General features: G+C 42.1%; 1 protein-coding gene across 1 annotated transcript in view; it reads right to left on the bottom strand.

The window, feature by feature from the left end:
• Window positions 1–20,905, bottom strand: part of LOC128256276 (protein Shroom) — a 46,636-nt gene that overhangs the window by 8,342 nt on the left and 17,389 nt on the right. The window contains 7 exon segments of the mRNA XM_052986565.1: window positions 15,297–15,487; window positions 15,564–16,590; window positions 17,177–17,454; window positions 17,456–17,527; window positions 17,529–17,962; window positions 18,805–19,169; window positions 19,998–20,269. Of these exon segments, the coding sequence (XP_052842525.1) occupies window positions 15,297–15,487; window positions 15,564–16,590; window positions 17,177–17,454; window positions 17,456–17,527; window positions 17,529–17,962; window positions 18,805–19,169; window positions 19,998–20,269 (2,639 nt within the window).

Below are 20,905 nucleotides of genomic sequence, written 5' to 3'. Positions count from 1 at the left end.
CTTCAGTTTTTGCCAAAAGTGTTCTTTTGTTATTCTTGGCTATTTTTCGGGGCGGCAATTTGCGTCGCAATTGGCTGGCCAAAGTGGAGGATTTGTGGAGCGGAACACCCAATTCACAGGCCCGATTCAATTTCCATTCCAAGTTCCAAGCCCACAAAACCCCAGCCGCAGTCCACGCCCACGCGATCTCCAAGTTGCCAGTTGCCAGTTTTCAGTTGCCAGTTTTCAGTTGCCAGTGGCCGGGTTATTTACAAAACCTTGGACGTGGCGATCTCGAACATTGCCCCATGGACTGTTGGATTTCTGAGCCGGTCGCTGGATGAGTGGCACTCCTAGCTTTTGAGTCGGGGATAAGACAAAGCAAAGCAAAGTAAAGTAAAATAAAATAAAATCATATAAAATAAAATACAGAAACTCTACAGAAATACATCCGCGTATTGTTTGTACCGTACCGCTGCAGTTAGGCGCTTTTGTTAATTAACGGTTTATTGATAAAAGATCCACAACCCCATCGCTATGGTCTTCCCCCTAATGGTGATGCTGCCTGATGATGATGATCGCCATAGTGATTGTGATGTTGATGGTCTCGTGCGGCTTTGATGGGCGTTTTCGACTCGCCATCGTCATAAACATAATTCTCCGCTGACTCTTTTGGCAAGAGTAAAGCGTGAAATTGACATTTGCCCCCCCCCTTCTGTGAAATGTTCAACGAACTCTGGCATAATAATAATAATAATAATCGAAAACCACTTGTTGCAACATTGCAGCAATGCAGACTTTATTTTTTTGTGATGCCGCAGGACAGGAAGCAGAAGCATCCCCCGTCGCTTGAAATTCGCTTTTTGGGCCGGGCTCCAAAATTGGTTAAGGGGAAAAACAAAACTGAAAACTGAAAACTCAAAAATGAAGCCCCAAACACATTTGGCATTCATTTGGCGTCGATCGCGTGCAACAACATATTGTACACAGAGAGAAATTTAGTTTAATTAGGACTGCTAAATAAAATTAATGTATTTATTCTTTATCAAGTAATTTTTTTGGGAATTCTGAGGTACCTTCCAACTAATATTGGTTGTTATTTGATAAGTTTAGACCTGCTTTTCTCTCCTTAATTTTAGCTTTAATTTTTAGCAAAACATTTTGTTTCTCTGTACAACTCCAGTCTGGCCAACAACTGTGAATGCCAAGAGCAAACGAAAAACGCAATTATATGGCAAAAAACAAAAAAAAAAAATAAATAAAACTAAAACGAAAATAACGAAAAACGAGATCAAGATTTGACGGCATGGCGGCATGGATTGCGTTTTCAAGGTTGTTATGGGGATTGCATTGCCCAAGTTGGCGCTGCAATTAAAAGTCATATATAGTATGGCCGAGGAAACGAACGAATGCGAATCCGTAATCTCTTCACGCATTCCGCCGCCTGTTTTCCACTGCATGACGTCACAGCTTTTCCCATTTCACTGATTTTCTGCATAATAGGTTTTTGTCTAGACGATGGGATGCGATGGGATGGCATTTGCCATTTTTACCGAAAGTTGAGCCATTGAAACCACTGAGCCATTGTCCGGAGCGAGTTCAGGAACCCAGTCGATGGGCAAGATCAAAACAATTGAGCACGCGGCACTTTACTTTGTATCGAATCGCACCGAATCGTTGGGGCACAAACAAATTGCCTTGCAAAATAAATCAAATAAACGGCCGAAAATAAAGCCGCGACAACGCGATTCATTGAACAAAACAAAACTGAGGGCGCTTGCAAAATGCGAAAATTTACATTCGGCGTGACAGAGAGAGAGAGAGAGAGAGCGAGCGAGAATGAAAATCGAGGAGCGACATGGAGAGACAATGTCATAAAGTGATATGTGCCATCATCGAATTGAAAATAAACGTAAAGTAAATAAATGCTAAAGTCGTGAGGCCAAAGGGAATATTCAATACCCTTTGAAAAATTAGATAGGGGAGATGGTATTATTATATGATAAATATTTTGTTCTTATAAATTACGAATAATATATACACGAATATATACTATATTATATAATTAACTAAAGAAATTAAAAATATGGTACCATTGCTTATAAGGATGGAGAGCTTAAAAATAGTTCGAATTATATAATTGATCTATAAGTTCATCGCCTTATATAGCCAGATTAATAGACCATCTGTTAAATAAAATATGTATCATATTTTTAGACATCTGTCTAGATTTAATTTAAATCTTGTTTGTGTTTAGAAAATACAAATCATTAATCACACCCTTATTAGGGTACACCTATACGATATAAACGTATTTGGTTAATTAATGGGATGGTAAGCTTTACATAACTGGAGATATCAAATTTGTCTAATTAAACATTTCTTTTTGACGAATTTTCTGCCCTCCAGTTTGATTTATCAAAGAGCCATTTACGATAGGGCATACTTTGGTATCAAACCGATAAGGTAAGCTCTTTTTGTCATTAACCATGAGTCAGTAGGACAAGTCCTCATAGAGAACCTGTTGTAGAACAACACATTGCATTGGGAACTGGGAAAATGAGAGCGATTGTGACTAAAAATAAATGGCATAATTCAGCTAAACAATTTATTTGGCAACGATGACAGCGACGCAATGGGATGCGATGAGATGAGATGGAATGAGTTGCTATTTAGGGGGCCGGAGTTGAATGCCGGGAACATGTGGCGAAGTTGACATCGGCGCCGTTCCATTTACACAGATTTCCCAGTGAAAAGGAGACGGGAGCTGCAACTGATTAGCCAACAAATTAGATGCCGGCCTGACATATTGGCTCTTATTTAGTGCGGCTGCTCTGAATTATGCAGTGCGGCTGACCCAAAATGTGTATATGATCTTACAGATACATATACTATATATCCGAGGAATGCAGATGGGGCGTTTGCCTTAGCGTTTGCTTTTCCTTATTTCTTATTTATGATGATGCGGTGTGTGAGCGAGGAATTGAAATTTGTACGCTTGGGTTTGCATTTCATTTGCTTAAATTGCAAATTGGTTTGTCGGGGAGCCGAGGGATTTGGCAGTTGGTAGCTGCTTGCAAGTTTGCCGAGCTGATTGAAAATTGTTTACCTTCTTTTCAGCCCATATGATGATCATCATCATCATCATCATCATCTGCTTCTTGGGTTTTGGTTTTGGTTTTCCCTGAAGAACGTGATGCGAAGGCCGCAAAAGGCCGCCAAGAGTCTCAGGATCAGCGGATCGATGCATATTTGTGGTCTTTGTTGTCTCTGTTGTCTCTGTTGTTGGCTGAATTCGTCATGTGGCCGAGGAGAACATCATACAGCACACAGCACAAAAGCTTAGTTAACGCTTTTGCAGGGGGCTCGAGGTATCTGCTGCAATGACAGACTCTTGGCCTTGAAGCGGCGGCAAAATGGCCACGTACGAAAGCAAAATCCCCAACTTGCACGCATAATAATGACCCTGGCTTATGGCTATGGCAATTTTCTGAGGCAGCAGGGAGAATAGGGAATATATGTATATATAACCCTCCCTGATTGCATTTCATTTGCCTCCGCGCATTTGCATTTGTGGGAATCAATCACGAAGTTGGCCAGCGCCTCAGACTTTGTCTAGACTTTGGCGGATTTACGAGCTATTAGGCCCGCACTCGCAGAAAATGTTACATACATCACAATTTATGTTTAAAATAAAGGGTTTCATAGAAAGGGTTTCAAATGATTCAAGTTCAGCCATCTTATCTGCCTTAATAATTAAATGCATATTACTTTATCAGTGCTCGAAATAACCTTTAATTGCATTATCAGTAAAATTAAATATCAAGTAATCAAAGCTGATTAGAACTCAAAGTATTTAGTATTATTAAACTTATTAGTAGTTCAGATAATAATATGATATCTATGTCCCACTTTATTTTCTGTCTGTAGCCAATACAATGCCAAGTACTTGTTCATGTGATCATCTGCGTTTTAAAACATGCAACTAGCAGCAATGATTGGGCACAAGGCAGACAACGATGTATCGGGCTATCGGGCTGGTTGACAATCAGTCAACGAACAGCTGACCATGGCCAGATATACAGATACACAGATACAGCCAGTCATAGAAATAAATATAGAAATAGCTGCATCCCGCGTCTTGCATTTCAATTGTGGCCCAGAGATTCGGCTTTCACGCAATTTGCTGCTCGACTGATCGAGATACACTTTTTTTTACACCGGCCATCGTCGTGCAGGGCATTGCCAAAAAAAAACTGAGATACTTTTATGTGATCGAAACGAAAGTGAAAGCATTTAATATGCATAATGCACACGCATTACTCCGCCTCTCGCCATCATTTATTTGAACTGATTTGATATTTATGTCTGGCCCAAGTGCTACGCACATTTCAATGAAACTTGAAAGCTTTCCCATCCCATTAGATTCCCAGACAGCCCAAACGGAGTGATCCGTTCGGCCATCACATTTTCGGTGTCAATTTGAGTTCTATCATAAAACGAAATTGCTTTTTAAGTTTTCAGACTCGCGACTCCCATCGTTATGATCCGAAAAATCTGATCGGCTGTGGGTGTCGCTAATTGAATTTCAGCTCAGCTCGCTTTGGGCCACATTTTAACGGCTCTTTGCGCCGCAGAACTGTCGCAAATGCGATCTACACGTATGGGCTGTAAAAATCTTTCAGAAATTTTACAAATTTAAACACCAATCGAGCGAGTTCTCATTGCGCAACCAGAAATTTATGCAGATTTTTTCATTTTGGGCCCCCTACTTCCTGGGTCCCCAGAATAATTGCAGGCACGTAATTTAGCCACGAAGTTCATTGACAGCGACACTCATCGCCGCAAAGCCGACACGCCCGATTGCGTTGCGCTGCGGTTATCGACTTGGTCATTAGCTTTGGCAATAGCCAACTTAACACTGAAATCGCGGTAAGAAAAAAGGGGGCGAAGGGAACTTCTGAGGGCTCGAAACCAAAGGCGCAATATGCAAAAGCTAGAGCACACGATCAGGTATTTATATAAGGAAAGGTATTGTTGACTTTGTAATTTCACAACCTAAACTACAAAAAGAACAGGGGGATTCCCTTAATTTGGTATTATTTGAGTAATATTTATTGCCATTTGGTTATCAGTTATTGATTAAAGTAAGCAAACAAGCAACACTGATAAAAAAAATGGAAGAGTAAAACTAAACATCTTACTACTGAATTAAAAATTGTATATTTAATAATTAAATACAGTGTATATTAGACTGCGTGCTTAAATATTAAAATATTTTAATTCATCTGCAAAATACTATATCTAAATTAATTTAAATTGATTTAAATGCATTTTAATTAAGTTATGTATATATTTAAAGAACATTTTTCATATATTAAATCAGTTTCAAAAATAGTCAAAGGAAAAATTGTAATATTTTCATCTTTAAAATAACTATTAACTATGAAAAACAAAGCGAAAAATATTTAAATTAAGTAATTTTTTTACCAGTGAACCAAAAGACACCATAAATAAAATACTAAACAGCTTGAATCCAATAAAACGTAGTTAAGTCCAAAAGCGCATTAAATCGAAACAAAAGACCGAGATAAGATACATAAGCAAAAGCCAATTTATATTTTGCAAATTTACCATCTTTGTTAAAATAAAATAAAAAAAAAATAGGGCATTGGTTGATATTTACCTAGCATTTTTGACCGACAATGCAGTAAAAAAACATAACTATTAGACATTAAGAGTAAAAGTATGGACTAAATGGCTTCAGTAATAATGTTAAGCTAAGTTTTATCAAAGCACGAGTAACCCAGTTTAACTCCATGGCCCACAAAAGCAGGTATAATTAAAGGCTCCAATTAAACAGATTAATTCCCATAAAAATCACCCAAAAATAAAACGTGGTCTTGTCAAACACATTCCCACTTCTTGTTTTTATTGCCCACTTCAATAACCCAACAAATGCCTCAAATTGCATATTTCATGAGCATTTCATTGCCCAAAAAACCTTCCCAGGCCGATGAGAAATTGTTGCGTTTAAAACTACATATATATTGTATGTAAAAAATGTTAATTGCAATACATTTTAGCCAAGTTGCGGCCAAGCAAAAAAAAAAAAAAGAGTAGCACAAAAATACAAAACAAAAAAAAACCAAATTAGGCAAACAATTTAAACATGCGCTTTGAGCCGGGAAACCCGGGCCAAGTGCTGCTCTGATTTTAATTTGGCTTTCTGACTGCTCTTTTTGTTTTGCTTTGCTTTTGGTATTGCTTTTTTGGTTTTTTGGTTTTTTGGTTTTTGCGCATGTTTTGATTTTTATCATCTGGGTGGGTTGGTAGGTTGGCTGGATGGCTGACTGGCTGACTGTCCAGTGGTTTTCATTTGCTCATGACGCGCGTGACCCACTAAATAAAAAAGGTTTTTTCATTGTTTTTGTGTCAAAGCAATTTTCGTGGACGGCACAAGACAAAAAACCAGAAAATCGAAGTGCCCGTAAAAAGACCAAGCAGAAAACCCTGCAGAGGAGTCGAAGATCCAATCGGGTTTCAACAGTAGCCACACACTGAAGTTGAGCAGGAAGCCAGAGACTTATTTACCTTTTGGGCAGTTTTCGGCTCATAATTATTAATTTTTTTTTCATACTATGCATGTGTGTGCCAGTATCTCTGATTTACCATCTTTGGTTCGTCTGGCGTCGAGAAATTTTCGTGTTATAGAGTTAATTTGTGAAATTTTCAGTTGTTTCTTAATGATTTGCGTGGCTCTTTTGGCCACGAATTCAGAAGGAAGTCGCTCGCAGCCGGAGGTTACTGGAGCGTTTAGCCGCAGTCTTGGCTTTTTTTGTTTCTTACTCATTAATTTCGTGGCTAATTGAATCGGCATCGGCATCGGCTTTGGCTCTGGCTCTGGCTCTGGCTCTGGCTGCCATCATTTTGGCCACGACTCTGACCTTGTACTGAGGTGAGATATGAATATGCCGGAGCCGCAAGCACATCCGTTGACCGGGTACACCTCTTCTCAAAAAAAAAAAAAAAAATGTATGCCAAATGTTCTTAACTCAATGCCCGATCAGCTGCTGGCTGGGGGAACTCATCTGTGGTACCCCCACCTATATAAACTATACATTCCATATACACCAAACTATATCTCCCTCATTGTCTCTTGCCGCCACATTTGTTTGACTTTTGCGGTACTTTGTCTGCCCGCTCGACTTGAACTTGTTGCCTTTTTCTTTTTCTGTTTCTGTTATTCTTGTGGTGGAACCCGCAACTTTATCTGCCCCTGGAATGGGAACCGTTGCCGTAATTATACCCTGCCCACATGCCACACTTTGGAACAGTCTCAAAACACATCGAATTGGACCTAGATCAACAGGTGCACAAATATCAAAAACCTAAATGCTTAGAACGCCTCATTATATGGTTAAGTTCTTAACCTTACGTATTACCTATAATTTATTAAAGATTTTAAATGACAGAGACACAAAAGGTGCACTATTTTAGTTTCTTAAGGTTACAAAATAAGAATGATTTGGTGATAGTTTGTTAAATATTTTGAATGACTTATGCCTAAGACGTTTTTAAAAAACTTTGTTTATATGCTTAAGAGTTTAGTAAGGTTTACTTGAGGCTGTAAATTTGAAAAACTAAATACACGATTGCAAAGGCAGTATTTAAATAATATATTAAATAACAAATTACACTCAAAGAACCATTCAATTAACTAAACTTATTGAAACCCAATGACATCTGCTTTTAGAAGACTTTAAGACCCATTTCCTGAAATATCTTTACAGAACATCAAGAACGACAAATTCATAATTACTCAGCACAATCGCATTGAGAAGTCAACTTTCTACAAAGGCCACCTCCCATTCTGTTCCCACCCAATTCACTTGACACTTCCGCTTTTATGATAGAGCATTGCGAAGTCGCTTTTGTCACCCATGGAATTCACCCATTTGCCTTTGTCTCTCTGCACTCATTTAGCTTCATTTGGCTTTTTGTTCTATTTACAATATAGGTATCTGTATAAATATGCTCTGTATATTCAGGGCTTTCATGCAGAGTTCTGGTCGTACTTGATGGTTGGCTGAAGCCAGTCTTTTTGTTTTTTTTTTTCAGTTTTTCTGTTTTTCTGTTTTATGTTCTGTTGCGACTGATGAGTAACGATCGTTCGCCCCGTTCACTTTCAGATAAGTTGGGAAAGTAAGAATGTTGGGTATACATATACTATGTATGTAGAACAAAAAACAAAAAAATAAATTACAATTGCAATCGTGTTTACTACGTAGGTAGCTTTTGTTTAATGCTTTTCCCCCTGGCAAATTGTGGAGCGGTTCTTTGTAGTGCCAAGTTCCCTGGAGTTGGGACCAGCCCACCTGTGGGGAAATGTCGAAACCGAATTCGAATCCCGGTTCCCAGTTTTCAGTTGCAAAGTTTCCAAGTTCCAGAGCTGGGCGATAATGAAGAGCTTTTCACGTGCCGATGGTGGCAACATTTGCATATCGTGGGCGACCCAGAAGCCCAACCATTAGTACCCAGTACGCGTCGTATACGTAATCGCAGAACCCCGACAATGAGCAATCGATTGTTGTTAGGGCAAACTCATTAGAGAAGTCAACACATTAACCGATTTGTTCGGTTTACGAGACCATCTAATTATCATAAATACAGAATAGAGTCGCAGGGAACCGGATTGATTGATTGATTGATTGATTGATCGGTAGATTGTGGGATTTTTGAACCCTGTTGACTAACAGAATCTTTTTATCAGGCTTCCGCCACTCTTCTCTCGTTAAAACGTGCTTCCAGTTAAAGTCTTGTTTCGCAGATGTTATTCAAATTGTCGATTTGTCAACGTTGATTAAGAAATGGCATTTTTATACATTTTTATTAAGACTGAAATATGGCCGCGTGTACTTGATTCTCATTCTTGTTGTTGCTTCAATTGAAAGCAAGTTAATTTATATTATATACGCCATACAGTATATAAATTCGTGGATATCTTGTTTGTTCAACTGTTGGCGATCATTTAGCCATAAAAATAGTCGCGAAACGTTTCCAAAAAATGTGCTGCGACCTGAATATGGAATAATAGAGCCGGAGACGAAGACGAAAGCCCATAAATCTAATCAACCGAGTGTAAAGAACAATCAAGACGCTGCTAATTGAAAACTCTTGACATTTGTCGCCGCCTATAATTAGCATTGAACAAATCACAGATCCCGGGCTTTCGTAATGGAAACCACAAACAAATCAAAAAAAAAAAAAAAATCAAACAAATCAAGGCAGAAATTCAGAGCAGAGCGGAGAACTCGGTTTGATTGGTATTACAAGTTTTCCACGACAAATCGATTGGCAATGAAAACAGACGCAGGCCACAATAAACATTTATTGTTTGATGTTAGCTTAGTTGAATGGGCCGTCGCAATAACAATAAACATTTAGCCCTGCAAATGGCACACACCACACACCACACACCATACACTACAAAAACAAATCGAAGAAATCTAAGTTGGACCGAAGGTCGAAGTAATTTCATGGATCTCTTGGGAACAAGATCGATCGAGCATTCTTGTCTCCGCTTTGATATTGTAAAAATGTTTATTGATTATTTCGGTTTACGGTTTTGTTTATGCAGCTAAAGAAATTCGCTGCTGTCGTCGCTGAGCTAACAAATTTTTACTCGTAGACAGCAAATTCTTTTGCCGGTCGTTTATTTCGAAATTCGTGCGAAGCTTCAATAAAAAAAAATAACAGCGAACCAACACGGCAAAGCTGAATATTATTTTATTTCTTTTTTTATGCTAATGGTTTATACCCTCAACGAATTTGGGCATATAAGCTGGCCGGCATTTTCAGCACTTCAAGTTCTCTTGCGTTTTTATAGAGTGTTGAAGACTAAGGCACATCAAATCCATTCGTTTGAGTTCGTTTTTACTCAAAACCTAATTGCTTTTTAGACGGATGTTGCATAACTAAATTTGTTAAATAAAAGGAAAAGGAAATTTTTTTCTTAAATACCCTAGAATCTATTGTTCCTTTATGCATAAAAAATTTTCTTGTTTTAGAACGTTTTTTTTTAAGTGAAAGTGGTGTCCTCATTTTAATGTACCATTCGAGGGTTGTTGGCCTTAACAGTTGCTGGGATACCACTCCTAGGGGTGTCCAATGAGCCAACTGAGCCACCAATCAACCACCAACTGTTCCTTGGCCAAAACCGGTTCTAGCCGCTTTTGCCAACCCAAACAAAGGTCCTCATTGTTCTCATTCCGGCGAATATCAAATACAGCACAAAAATCGATAAGATCTGTGCACTGATAGCCGCCTTTCCATACAGAGTGTAACCCACCTACCACTTATATGGTCCGAATCCGAATGTCAATAGATCTCGTTATGAATTATGGCGAATGACGCGTGTCTCGGCCACACCGATACAAATGGAATTCAAATAAAATTTTACCATTTTAAACATCGAGGCGGTGAGTCTGCAGACAATTTGCCATGGCAGCAGGTAAATGGTTAGGTTAAATGCAGAGCAGGGGAAGGAAACGTGCCGCAGTTTTGCACCTGCCGCCTACGTGGCTGCCAAAGGGAATGGCCATAATGAAGAAAGAAAGAAAGAAAGAAAGAAAGAGAGGCAACAGCTGTGAAAATGTATCAGCTCGGGGTAAAGTTGTTAGAGCCTCAGATGAAGTCAGAGATGCACACTGGCAGAAAATATAGGACAACTTCTTAAGATTGGCATATTAAAATCATTACAATCTAGTAAACTAATACAAGTAATGTATTAAAACAAATATACCCATTTCTATAGTTGTTTGTTTTTAATTGTCAAAGTTATATAATTTTAATTAGTATAAGGATAGCTAAAAACTATAAAATACACTGCTATTACAGTTAGGGGTTTTTTCGCTGTGCAGCCAGCAACAACTGTTGTCATTAGCGGAGACGTTAGGCATTGAGCATGCTAAATATGGTTTCACTGAAGTTAGCCGACAACTTCGCCACAAACTAGTACAGCGGCAACAACTTCAGCTATAACTACAACTACAACCATCAACTATCAACTATCCCAGCAGCAAGCTCAGATCAAAAGCCAGACAGCAATGCAGTTAACAAACGACTTACAGAAAAGCTTATCTTGGGAAAAAATAAAATAAAAATACTCCATTGGCTGACGCGCGTTCTTATTAAAAGTCAAGTTTTCATTTTCAAGCGGCGATCTTAGTTGCAGTACATGGAGAAAAATGAGGATAAACGTTCTTTGTAAGCTAATGAGTTGCCTTCTTAAATTGGGATAAACTACTAGATTTAATTATATATATTAAAGGTGGACAATCTTGAGAATAAGCTTTATAAGCCATAACTATGTGTTTTAAGATTTTACAATCTTAAAGAATATTATTTCGAATTCTGCTTTTAAAACATTTTATACATTTATGTTGTATGCATGTATTTCCAAGTAATTGAAATGTGAACCAAAAGTGGTAATGTCTTTTTAGAACAGATGTCACATTTTTTCTCTGTGCCAACAGCTAAATTGCGAGGTTTAGTTCACAGAATTTCCTGCTACCGCTGACTAATGGCGGTCGTTAATAGCCGGCGTTATCAGCTGAGATCATCATAATAACTGACCAGCCGAACCACACCGAGCCGACTTGGCTGGCAATTGAGTTGTGCGAAAGTGTGTTTACCTTCTGATTCGAAACTTGCCGCCGAACACCATTTTCATGTGGTAGACGGTATCCAGTATTGTGAAATCCAATTTGGTTGGGAAGATGCAAGACGATGTACGAATACAGATAGAGATGCAGACAAATCCCAAATGACAACAAAATAAACCGAACTTTTGCGTGATATCTTGCTTCCTTTTGTTATTTGCCAGTTATTTGTGCAAATGCTATGCAGTTTGTTGGCCCAACATTTGAACCCGCCACTGAACTTCCTTATTTTGGGTTATTGGCGATCAGGAAGTTGTGGCCGCGAAATGAAATTGATACACATGCAGCCAAGTGTCGCCAGAGTTTTACATTTTTAATTGCCGAATTTCGGAGGCAAATGCAATTGATTTATGTTCCACACACGCGATTCGTTTCGTTTCGTTTCGTTTGGTCGACTCAACTAGCGCGAACGTCCGAACGCCACGGCGGATTAAACTCGTTTGAAGTTGCGGCAACGTCAACGAACGTAATCCAAAACAGCGTAACGTAACGCAAAGGTAACGTAAAGGTAACAGTACTCTGTTGAAACTCTGTTGATTAACATGTTAAGAGAATTGGAATTGATCGCTATGTTGCCTTGATTCTCTTATTTTTACTCTAAACAAGAAATAAAAGCATAGTTTTAAGCGCAGAGTGTTTGTAACGCAAAAGATTACTAGTCACCGCACAAAAGTAGGCAACAATTTGTGCAACTTAAAGAGAGCAAGGAACCTTGTACGAACCATAAAAGGTAGATATATATAAATACATCCCTGTTCTGCATTATCAAGATTTTGTTCGGATTAAAACGAGCTTTATTGCTATACGTACTGCAGCTGTCAGTACCAATCCCCCGAAGCCATTAAATTCAATCGCCTTTTGTATGGGCCATGCCAGCTTGTTCTCATCGCCAATCTGTCGCCGCTGCTGCTTATGCCTCGTCATCGGAGCAAAGTTCAATCGATCATTCGGTGTACTGTCGATATTTAGCTGGCGATAGCGGGTAGGAATTATGGCAAACACTTTGTTAAATGCGGTGCCAGCCAGCCAGCTAGCTAGCTGGCCAGAAAGGCAGCCTCTAATCACGGCAACTGCATCGAAAGAGTCGCGAATCGCGACTCGCGGCTGGATAAATTGAATTGTCTGGCCTGGCGTTTGCCATTATGTTGCGCCTGTTCCTTTTGCTGGCTCACTTGGCCGCGGCAACACGGCGAATGAGTGATTTATAGCGCGCATACGACGCGTGGTCTGTGGCCGCAGCTCAATGCTGGCAGTTAATTTGAAAATAATACAGCCAAGACCTAGCTGGAGTGTTGCCAAATGGCCACAGAGGGAATTAATTCGGCAAATGCCTGCACTTTGCCGAGTCTTAACCCAACGGCTGTGCGAGGCGATAATTAGGGGCTGTCAAGAGAACACATGGCACACCTCTCAGGGTTTTTATTTTGGATTTTCGGCTTGTCGGTTTGTCGGTTTTTTGATTGCTGTCCGCTCGCTGACTGCTCTAATTGAAGTCGCTCGAAAAGTGGCTGCAGGTGAGTCTCGGTTCGAGAAATGCAAGCGATGACTGCCCTTTGCTCCATTTTCCGCACGCCAAACTTTCAAAATGCAAATTAGGCACGTTCGCGGTGAACGGCATTTGAACCCCCGACCAGGCTTAAACGACAACGTAGCCTCTCTGACAAGCCCATTTACAAGTTGCCAGCCGAATCCAGCCAGCCAGGCTCAGCCTGGAAACTTCGCCACAAATTGTGTCAATATTTGTCTCGTGCTGGATGCTGCTGCTGCAACAAATCGTGCCGCAAAGGTCTGCCCCGGTGTCAACTGAGCCACCAAAAAAAAAACCAAAACAAAACCCCTCCTCCCCAAAAAAAAAAAAAACAAAAAGGAACAACGGAGGAAAAAACATGACAGTCCATAGAAATTATTGAACATGGACAGTGCACAGTGGGAGAGATTGAATTGAACGTGTGACAATGGAGATTGTTACGGATACAAAAAAGTCTAACATTTTGTTTAGCCCCAACATGCTTTGAAGTGGTATCCTAAATAGCAACTAAAGTTTTCGGAATGTTGTAATCCAAACTAGAGCACTGAATATTTACTATTTTTGTAAAACTATAAACTCCAAACTATAACTTTTCTGCTCTCCCAAGTATTTCCCTTAATTAGTTGATTTTTTATCATTTCAAGTATGACTTGAATTTGGTTTCACCATTTGTGGCATTAAAAATTAAGTACAGATTTTTAATGAGAATTTTATAACTATCTATTGGAAATTTTGCATTGCATTGAATGTAACTTCATAAATGAATTTAAAGACGTTGAGAAACTGCATTATGTGAGTCATTAATGCAGCATAGAAATCATAACCACTGTGCGACCGCAGCTTGAACTCAATGTGCGGCTTTAAGTTATCTAATGCCCGAAAATTGGGTGCGATGCCATACAGTGAATGCAAAAACTATGCGCTCGGTGCGCTAATGAACCGCCCGGCGTTCATCTATCAATGTCAGGCCGTAAGCCCGGCCAAGAATGGACCTTTTGTCCCGCTGCCCGGATAAATTTCGATTTTCAATTTGATTGGCTTTTACCAGCACAATCAGAACAAAGAACCGAGCAGCGGAGTTGAGTTGAGTGGGGTGGCTTTTGGCTTTTGGGTTGATTATATTGGGAATCTCGAAGATTGGGGAACTGGGGAGTGGTGCTGCGCTGCTGTGCTGCCCACACGCCAAGGAGCAAAACATAAATCGTTGTTCGGTTGACACATTTTTGTGGCCGCTCAGGTGGCGGCAGCTCAATTGCCGTTTAGTTTTGGCGATTGGCAATTGGTCGGGCTTAGTGGGTCGAAAGCGAAAGTCGAACTGCGCAGCGAGCAGTGTATTTCATAATCCAATTAAGCATTAGGCGACAGCTGATTGACGGCCAGGCCGCGAAGGAAGCGGCTCATTAGCCAAGATCAGCGAAGCACGCTGGCTACCGTGCCACGCACTCCACTCAGAGCTAATTGGATTCGATAAGGTCAAGAACAATGGAGCAGGGAGTGGTCGTCGAAGCCCACGGGTTTAAGGTTTTGACTGTTTTAAGTCAAGACTATAAGAAGCAAATATTATGTTTATAATTTTAAGATTTACTACATTTCTTTAAATTTAATGTAAATATTACACTGTCAACAAAGAAATAAAATGTAAAGAGAAAGTCTTTTAGTCATAAAGTTTAATTTAAAATGTGTTTGCATTTAAAAGCTAAATGCTTTACAAATTGAATAAGAAATCTTATGGCAATGTATAATTAAAGCTTTTTTATTTAATATATTTATCCTATAATTTCAACCGTAAGCGTTTTTTTATAGACTCGCCAAAAATAAAAAAAACATATTACCTATATAAGCACAGGCTAATCGCTTCTAAGGAGTAATACATCTTTAATTGTAATTGTGAACCAGTTTTTTTTTTTTTGTGAAAGGGATATGACGATGTAAGTTCCTGGGGGGAACATTACTTTGAATATAAAACAGAGTAAATGAAATGGCTAGAAGCTAAACACCTAATAATTTAAGTAAGTCTTGTAGTTAAATCCGCCATAAAAGCCTAATAGAAAAGTGCTTAGACTCACCGCTTCTGCTGGTTGCTCTCCAGGTTGCTGGCAATCACGTTGTCATGGGCGGCGGATCTGGCACGCGGCAGCAGAGGCGGCGGTGGCGCCCCGAGACTGGCCACATTTTCGGGGATGGGCTGCGGCGTCGTGTGGTGCGGGCGCTTGCGGCTGCCGCCTACTCCTCCTCCTCCGTTGGCCAGATGCTTGTGCTGCAAAAATCAGAATCCAATTAATAAACAGTAGTCGAGACAGACGACGACAACGACGACGATGATGACGACCCACCTGCAAGCTGGTTGGCTTCTTGGGCACCAGCGGTGGCACCTTGGGAGCTGCAGCCAAGGGAGCTGCGTAGGCGGTCCGACGTATGGAAGTGGTTGTGGCTGTGGCTGTGGCTGTGGATGGCCCGGCGAAGCTGTTCCGCCGGTTGGGCGAGGGCGGTGGGCGTGGCTGGAGCACCTCCGGCGGCGGTGGCGGCGGCAGTGGCTCGTCGAACGTGTAAGTGGTGTCCAGTTCGCTCTGCGGCGGCGGTGGCAGCTCCGGCGAGGGCACCCGCAGATTGGGATGCTTGGGCGGACGCTCGGGCGGCACTGCTGCTCCGTGGCGATGCTGCTGCGGGTGGTGCTGCTGGTGGGCCAGGGCGGCGGCCTGCTGCAGCAGCAGCTTGTCCCGCATGGGAGCGTACTCGGTGGCCGAGGAAGTGCGTCTGGCGGGCACACCCGACACACCCGACACTCGACCACCTCTGGGCGGCGGCGGCGGAGGCGGCATGCCGCAGTCATTGAATGACATTTTCTCGGCATTGCTAATGTTCCTTATGCTGGGCGCCTTAACCTGCCCCTGGGCCTGGTGCAGTTCCCGGAAGTCGGCGTAATCCGAGGCCGAACTGGAGCGCCTCAGGAGATGGGGCAGCAGGCTGCCAGTGCGAGGCGGTGGCGGCGGCGGAGTGGGTGAGCTGCAGTCCCGCGTCGAGGAGGAGCTACTCCGCGTGGGCAGGCCCACCATTATGGGACTCAGGTTGTTCGGCAGCGATTTGCGTTCCACATGCAGCGCTTGGTAGGATTGCGAGAGCGGACGCAGTAGCTGCTGCTCCTCCTTCTGCTGCTGCTGCTGTCGCTCCACATAGGACTGGACCGCATTCTTTTGCAGCGCCTTCAGAGCCGGATTCGAGAGGCGGTGCGTCTTGCTGGGCTCCAAATAGGCGAATTTGGGCGGCTCGCCCAACTGGCTGCGCTCAAAGTCGTTGATCCTCTCGGCCACCGAGTGCCAGGTGGGCTGCACAGTGGCCCCCGCTGGCGTTATCACAGGTAGTCTGTTAAATAGGACATAATAAGTATTGCATTTATTTGGTGATGTACTACTGAGGGCAACAAGTAAGGTGAATTTTCAATTACTTTCTGGAGTTGGCAGGACTGCTATTGCCATCTAAGCCAAATATTAGTAATATATGTATTTACGCTTTTGTTTACCAAAAGACCAAAAGTGTATTTTTTTTTTAGATTTTTACAATGTATAATTTAATTGAGCAGAGTATTGTCAACAAATTTTGTTTTTCGAAATGAAATTTCGGCTCCGTAAACTTTGAGGATGTTTGGGAAGGCCTTTGGTGAATCTACCATTACTTTTAGAGACCTTACTGATATGATCTGAATATCAGAAAGATCTAAGAAAACTATTGTGAGAGACCTCATTGCTCAATTAAATCAGACAATGTAAAAATCGAAAAAAATTAACTATTGGTAGTTTGGTAAACACATGCGTAAATATATTACTGAAAATGACATTTACAAGACATTCGGCTCAGAAAAAAATCACTTTCCCGAGATGGTAGGCCCACGAAGTTTAAATTTAGAAATCACCATACTTTTTGCCCGCAGTAGTATACTTTATATACTCACTTGGCGGTCTTGTGCAGCCCGGAGCTGAACTGCGGCTTGGGATGCTGCACGTACTGCGAGGTGTTGCTGTGCACCGGCTCCGTGTAGGTGCTCACCGGGAACAGGCGGTGGTTGCTGCGGTAGGAATCGATGCTGTTGGTGGGGCTCTGGCTCTGCTCCCCCATGTTGGGGGTGCTGCAGCTGCGGGCCTCCGACTTGCCCAGCGACAACTGCAGCTTGCTGGGCTTTCCGGCCGGCGGTTGGGGCGCAATTGTGACCACCGCCTCGCTGCTGGAAATAGGTCACCGAAATGCTGGACTTGTGCTGCTGGCCGGCGGATCTACCCAGCTGCTGATGCTGCTGATTCTGATGCATGCTGCTGCTGCTGCTGGAGATCGCCCATGGAGTGGGATTGTCCGAGGAGGGAGCGCGGTATCTCCGTGGGCGAGGATAGCTCCAGCAAGGAACTTTGTGTGTTGCTGTTGGAGTGGTGGCGTTGCAGCTGGCGATCCTGCGGCTGTTGCTGTTGCTGCTGCTGCTGGAAGTGATGCAGCGCCATCGAGGTGTGCACGGGCGGATAGCTGGGGCTGTGGCGGTGCTGGATGCGAAGTGGCTGCTGCTGCTGCTGCTGCACCACTGGTGGTGCGACGTCCTCCTCGGCGATCGTCGTGGATGAGGTGCTGCCAGTGGGGGAACTGGGAGATGGGGCCGCCGACTCGTTGTCGTGCAGGTACAGCACGCTCTCGCTATGGTGACGCTTGGGGGTCAGCACCCGGGAGCTGTGCACAATCAGCTGCGAGGAGGCAACTGCAATTGCAATTGCAAAGGGAGAACGGTTAGGGCGTGTCCTCGGCCATTCTAAAAGGAGTTGCTGCGGCTGCGCCAAGTAAAAGTGGGCCAACGGTGAGCCAAGGTCGTGGGGGAGTGGGTTCGCCCGCCAGTCGGCCAATATTTTTGGGCAACCTTCTCTTATTACAGCTGGCCAACCATTCACCCCCCAGAAACTGTGACTGCCACTGTGACCCCACTCGATTTATAGCCACAATTGCCAGTTTTTTTATTAAAATGCTTATACTTTTATGTTGATACAAATATATACTGGATTAACTCAATCAAAGTCTAGAGCATATAAAAAACCAATATATTGACTCAACTTTAATTAGGATCAGACCTGTAAGTTTTCAAACCAAACTGCCATCTTTATGTAACAAATCTTTGGGGAATTAAACTGCCTTAACTAATATATTTATATAAATTTTTTGTAAATATGTAAAACCTACGAATTTGATGCCATTTTAAATTGATTCATTATAAATTTAAGAAAAACCATATTAATGTAATCGGGCTGTTTAGGTACATGAACTAACAATTATTTATGGCAGATTAAATGCATGTTAAATGAAAAATTGACTGAAAAGTTACCACGAAAGTATTAAAATAACACTTATGTGATTTAAAAAAAAAGACCTTTTACAACAGTTTTAGACTCGTCGGTATAGTAGTGAAACTAAAAAGTATAGGGGTTATATTATTTAGTATTGCATTAATAATTTTACTTTTATACTGTCAGTAGTTTATTTTTAAGACACAATTATTAAAACGAAATTTTCATATTTTTGTTCAGTTTACGGGTTTACGGGATGACTTACCCGATTCGGCGATGGCGCTGTAGCCGGTGGCATGACTTGCTTCGGATATATCGCTCATGGAGCCCAACCACTTGAGGGTTTCCGTGGAGGAAGTGCTCTCCGAGCTGTTGTTATTGTTGGTGCTGCTGTTCCCGTTGCTTAAGCTATTGTTGTTGCTTGAGCTGGACGAGGAGGCGGAAGCGGATGCGGAGGAGTTGCCATGGGAGTGGGCGTGGCCATGGGAGTGGGAGTGCGAATGGGAATGGGAATGGCGGGCCAAGAGGGGAATGGGCGATGGCGCCACCGAGTTGCTGCAAACGGAGGAGAGGTCGTTCTCCGACCAATGATGCGATTGCCGCGACAACAGATCGCTCTCCTGACGTAATCTGCAAATAGAACAGCCATTTGGAATTGGAATTAGACTTGGAGTTGAAGCTGAAGCTGAAGCTAAAGTTGAAGTTGAAGTCAACATTAAAAGTACCTCGAACTGAACTGAGCTTTTTGGCAAATCATTGCGTGCTACAGAAATTTGCGATTTCTGGTTTCTGCTATTCGCATGGCCGCAATTACTTGAATTTCTTGCTTAGCCTTCGGATCGGGCAATAGAGCCAGAAGCGGACTCTCTTCGGCACTTGGGGCAAGTTCAGATACATAGTTGGATGGTTGGACAGTCCGACTGTCCGACAATCGTCAATCCGACAATCCGACAATTAGACAGCCAGACAGAAAATAGAGCTAAAACCGGAGACGAAGACTGAGCTATGAAGACCTTGAGAGTCAAGCTTAAGCTGCTCGTTTTCGGTTTTATTTCTCTGCTCCGTCGGCGGACTGAATCTCATGTGTTTGCGTTACCAAGAATTTTTTATGGCGTTTTTAAGTGTACAAATAAAATTCATAATTGTCGTTCGGCATTTGATGCGAGTATGTGCGCGGAAAAACGTGTTTGCAATGCAGTCACACGGACAGAAAATTACAACGAAAATGTATGAACAAGTAATATTAAAATGATATTAAGCTCTTTTAAAGAATTGTATCTAATTTAAAGATCAAAATATAGAAAATACAAAATATATATTATTCTGTTTATATTTGCTATTTAAAGATCTAAGTTTCATAAATGATAAAGAAACTAAAGAGTTTCTAATGCGGTTTCCCGCATTTCTTTCTCTGTACACCAGATATTTCCCCCCGCCAGTTTTTCAGCGACAACTTACTTATCCAGAAATGGCGTGGCCGATGTGGAATCCGAACTTGACACATAGCTGTGATAGCCCTCGGATTGGGCATAGGAGGCCTGCTTCTGGTGGTGGAAGGCCGTCTGATCGTAGTACGAGGAGGATCTGTTGTTGTACTCCTCGAGTCCGGCCTGGGTGAGTCCGCACTGGTCCATCGACTGGTGGTGCTGGCCCAGTTGGCTGAGATGGCTCAGATGGCTCAGTTGGCTCAGTTGGCTTAGTTGGCCGCTGTTGTGGTGCGGCATATCATCCTGCAAGAGATCGGACAAGAGAAATCGACGTTGCATAAGACCGAAGCATTTAAATGGTTTAATCATTAGTTATGTGACCGCCGCTGACCGGATAGCTTACATTTGCAAATGATCCGCGCAGCCATAATTACGGTCAAAGCTTAAGCCAAAAAATCGACAATGGTCTGGGATCGATCATTAGATAATTAAGTGAAAATTATTGCAGTGCAGGCAATGCAATTGCCGACAAACAAACATATTTGAAGTGCAGCGGCAACAGCCAAACTTGCGATGTTGCCAAAGCATATATATTATGTACACAACCACCAGGCAAAACGTGGGAGGGAGTCAAAGGGGGAGGGGCACTGGGAATGGGGGAGCGGCAGCGGGAGCGGACCGACGGATGCAGAAACAACCGCCAAACGGAGCGTCGCGTCCATAATAAGCCGGATTAAGTAATGGTGTGCACAAGGCGAGCGGATCGGAGCCACATGAGCAGGGCTCCAAGCCTTCAAGCCGTGATTCATGCTGCGATACAGTGATCAAGTTCACTAGATTTGGTGAAAATTTGGATTTTAAAAAAAAGTACCAGATCGATAACATGATCATTTCTGGGATTGGGTTTGGTAAATTAATGGGTATTTAATATTTCTGACA

This window comes from Drosophila gunungcola (genome assembly GCF_025200985.1).
Source record: "Drosophila gunungcola strain Sukarami chromosome 2R unlocalized genomic scaffold, Dgunungcola_SK_2 000013F, whole genome shotgun sequence".
NCBI lineage: Eukaryota > Metazoa > Arthropoda > Insecta > Diptera > Drosophilidae > Drosophila > Drosophila gunungcola.
This window is presented reverse-complemented; position numbering and strand designations above follow the sequence as displayed.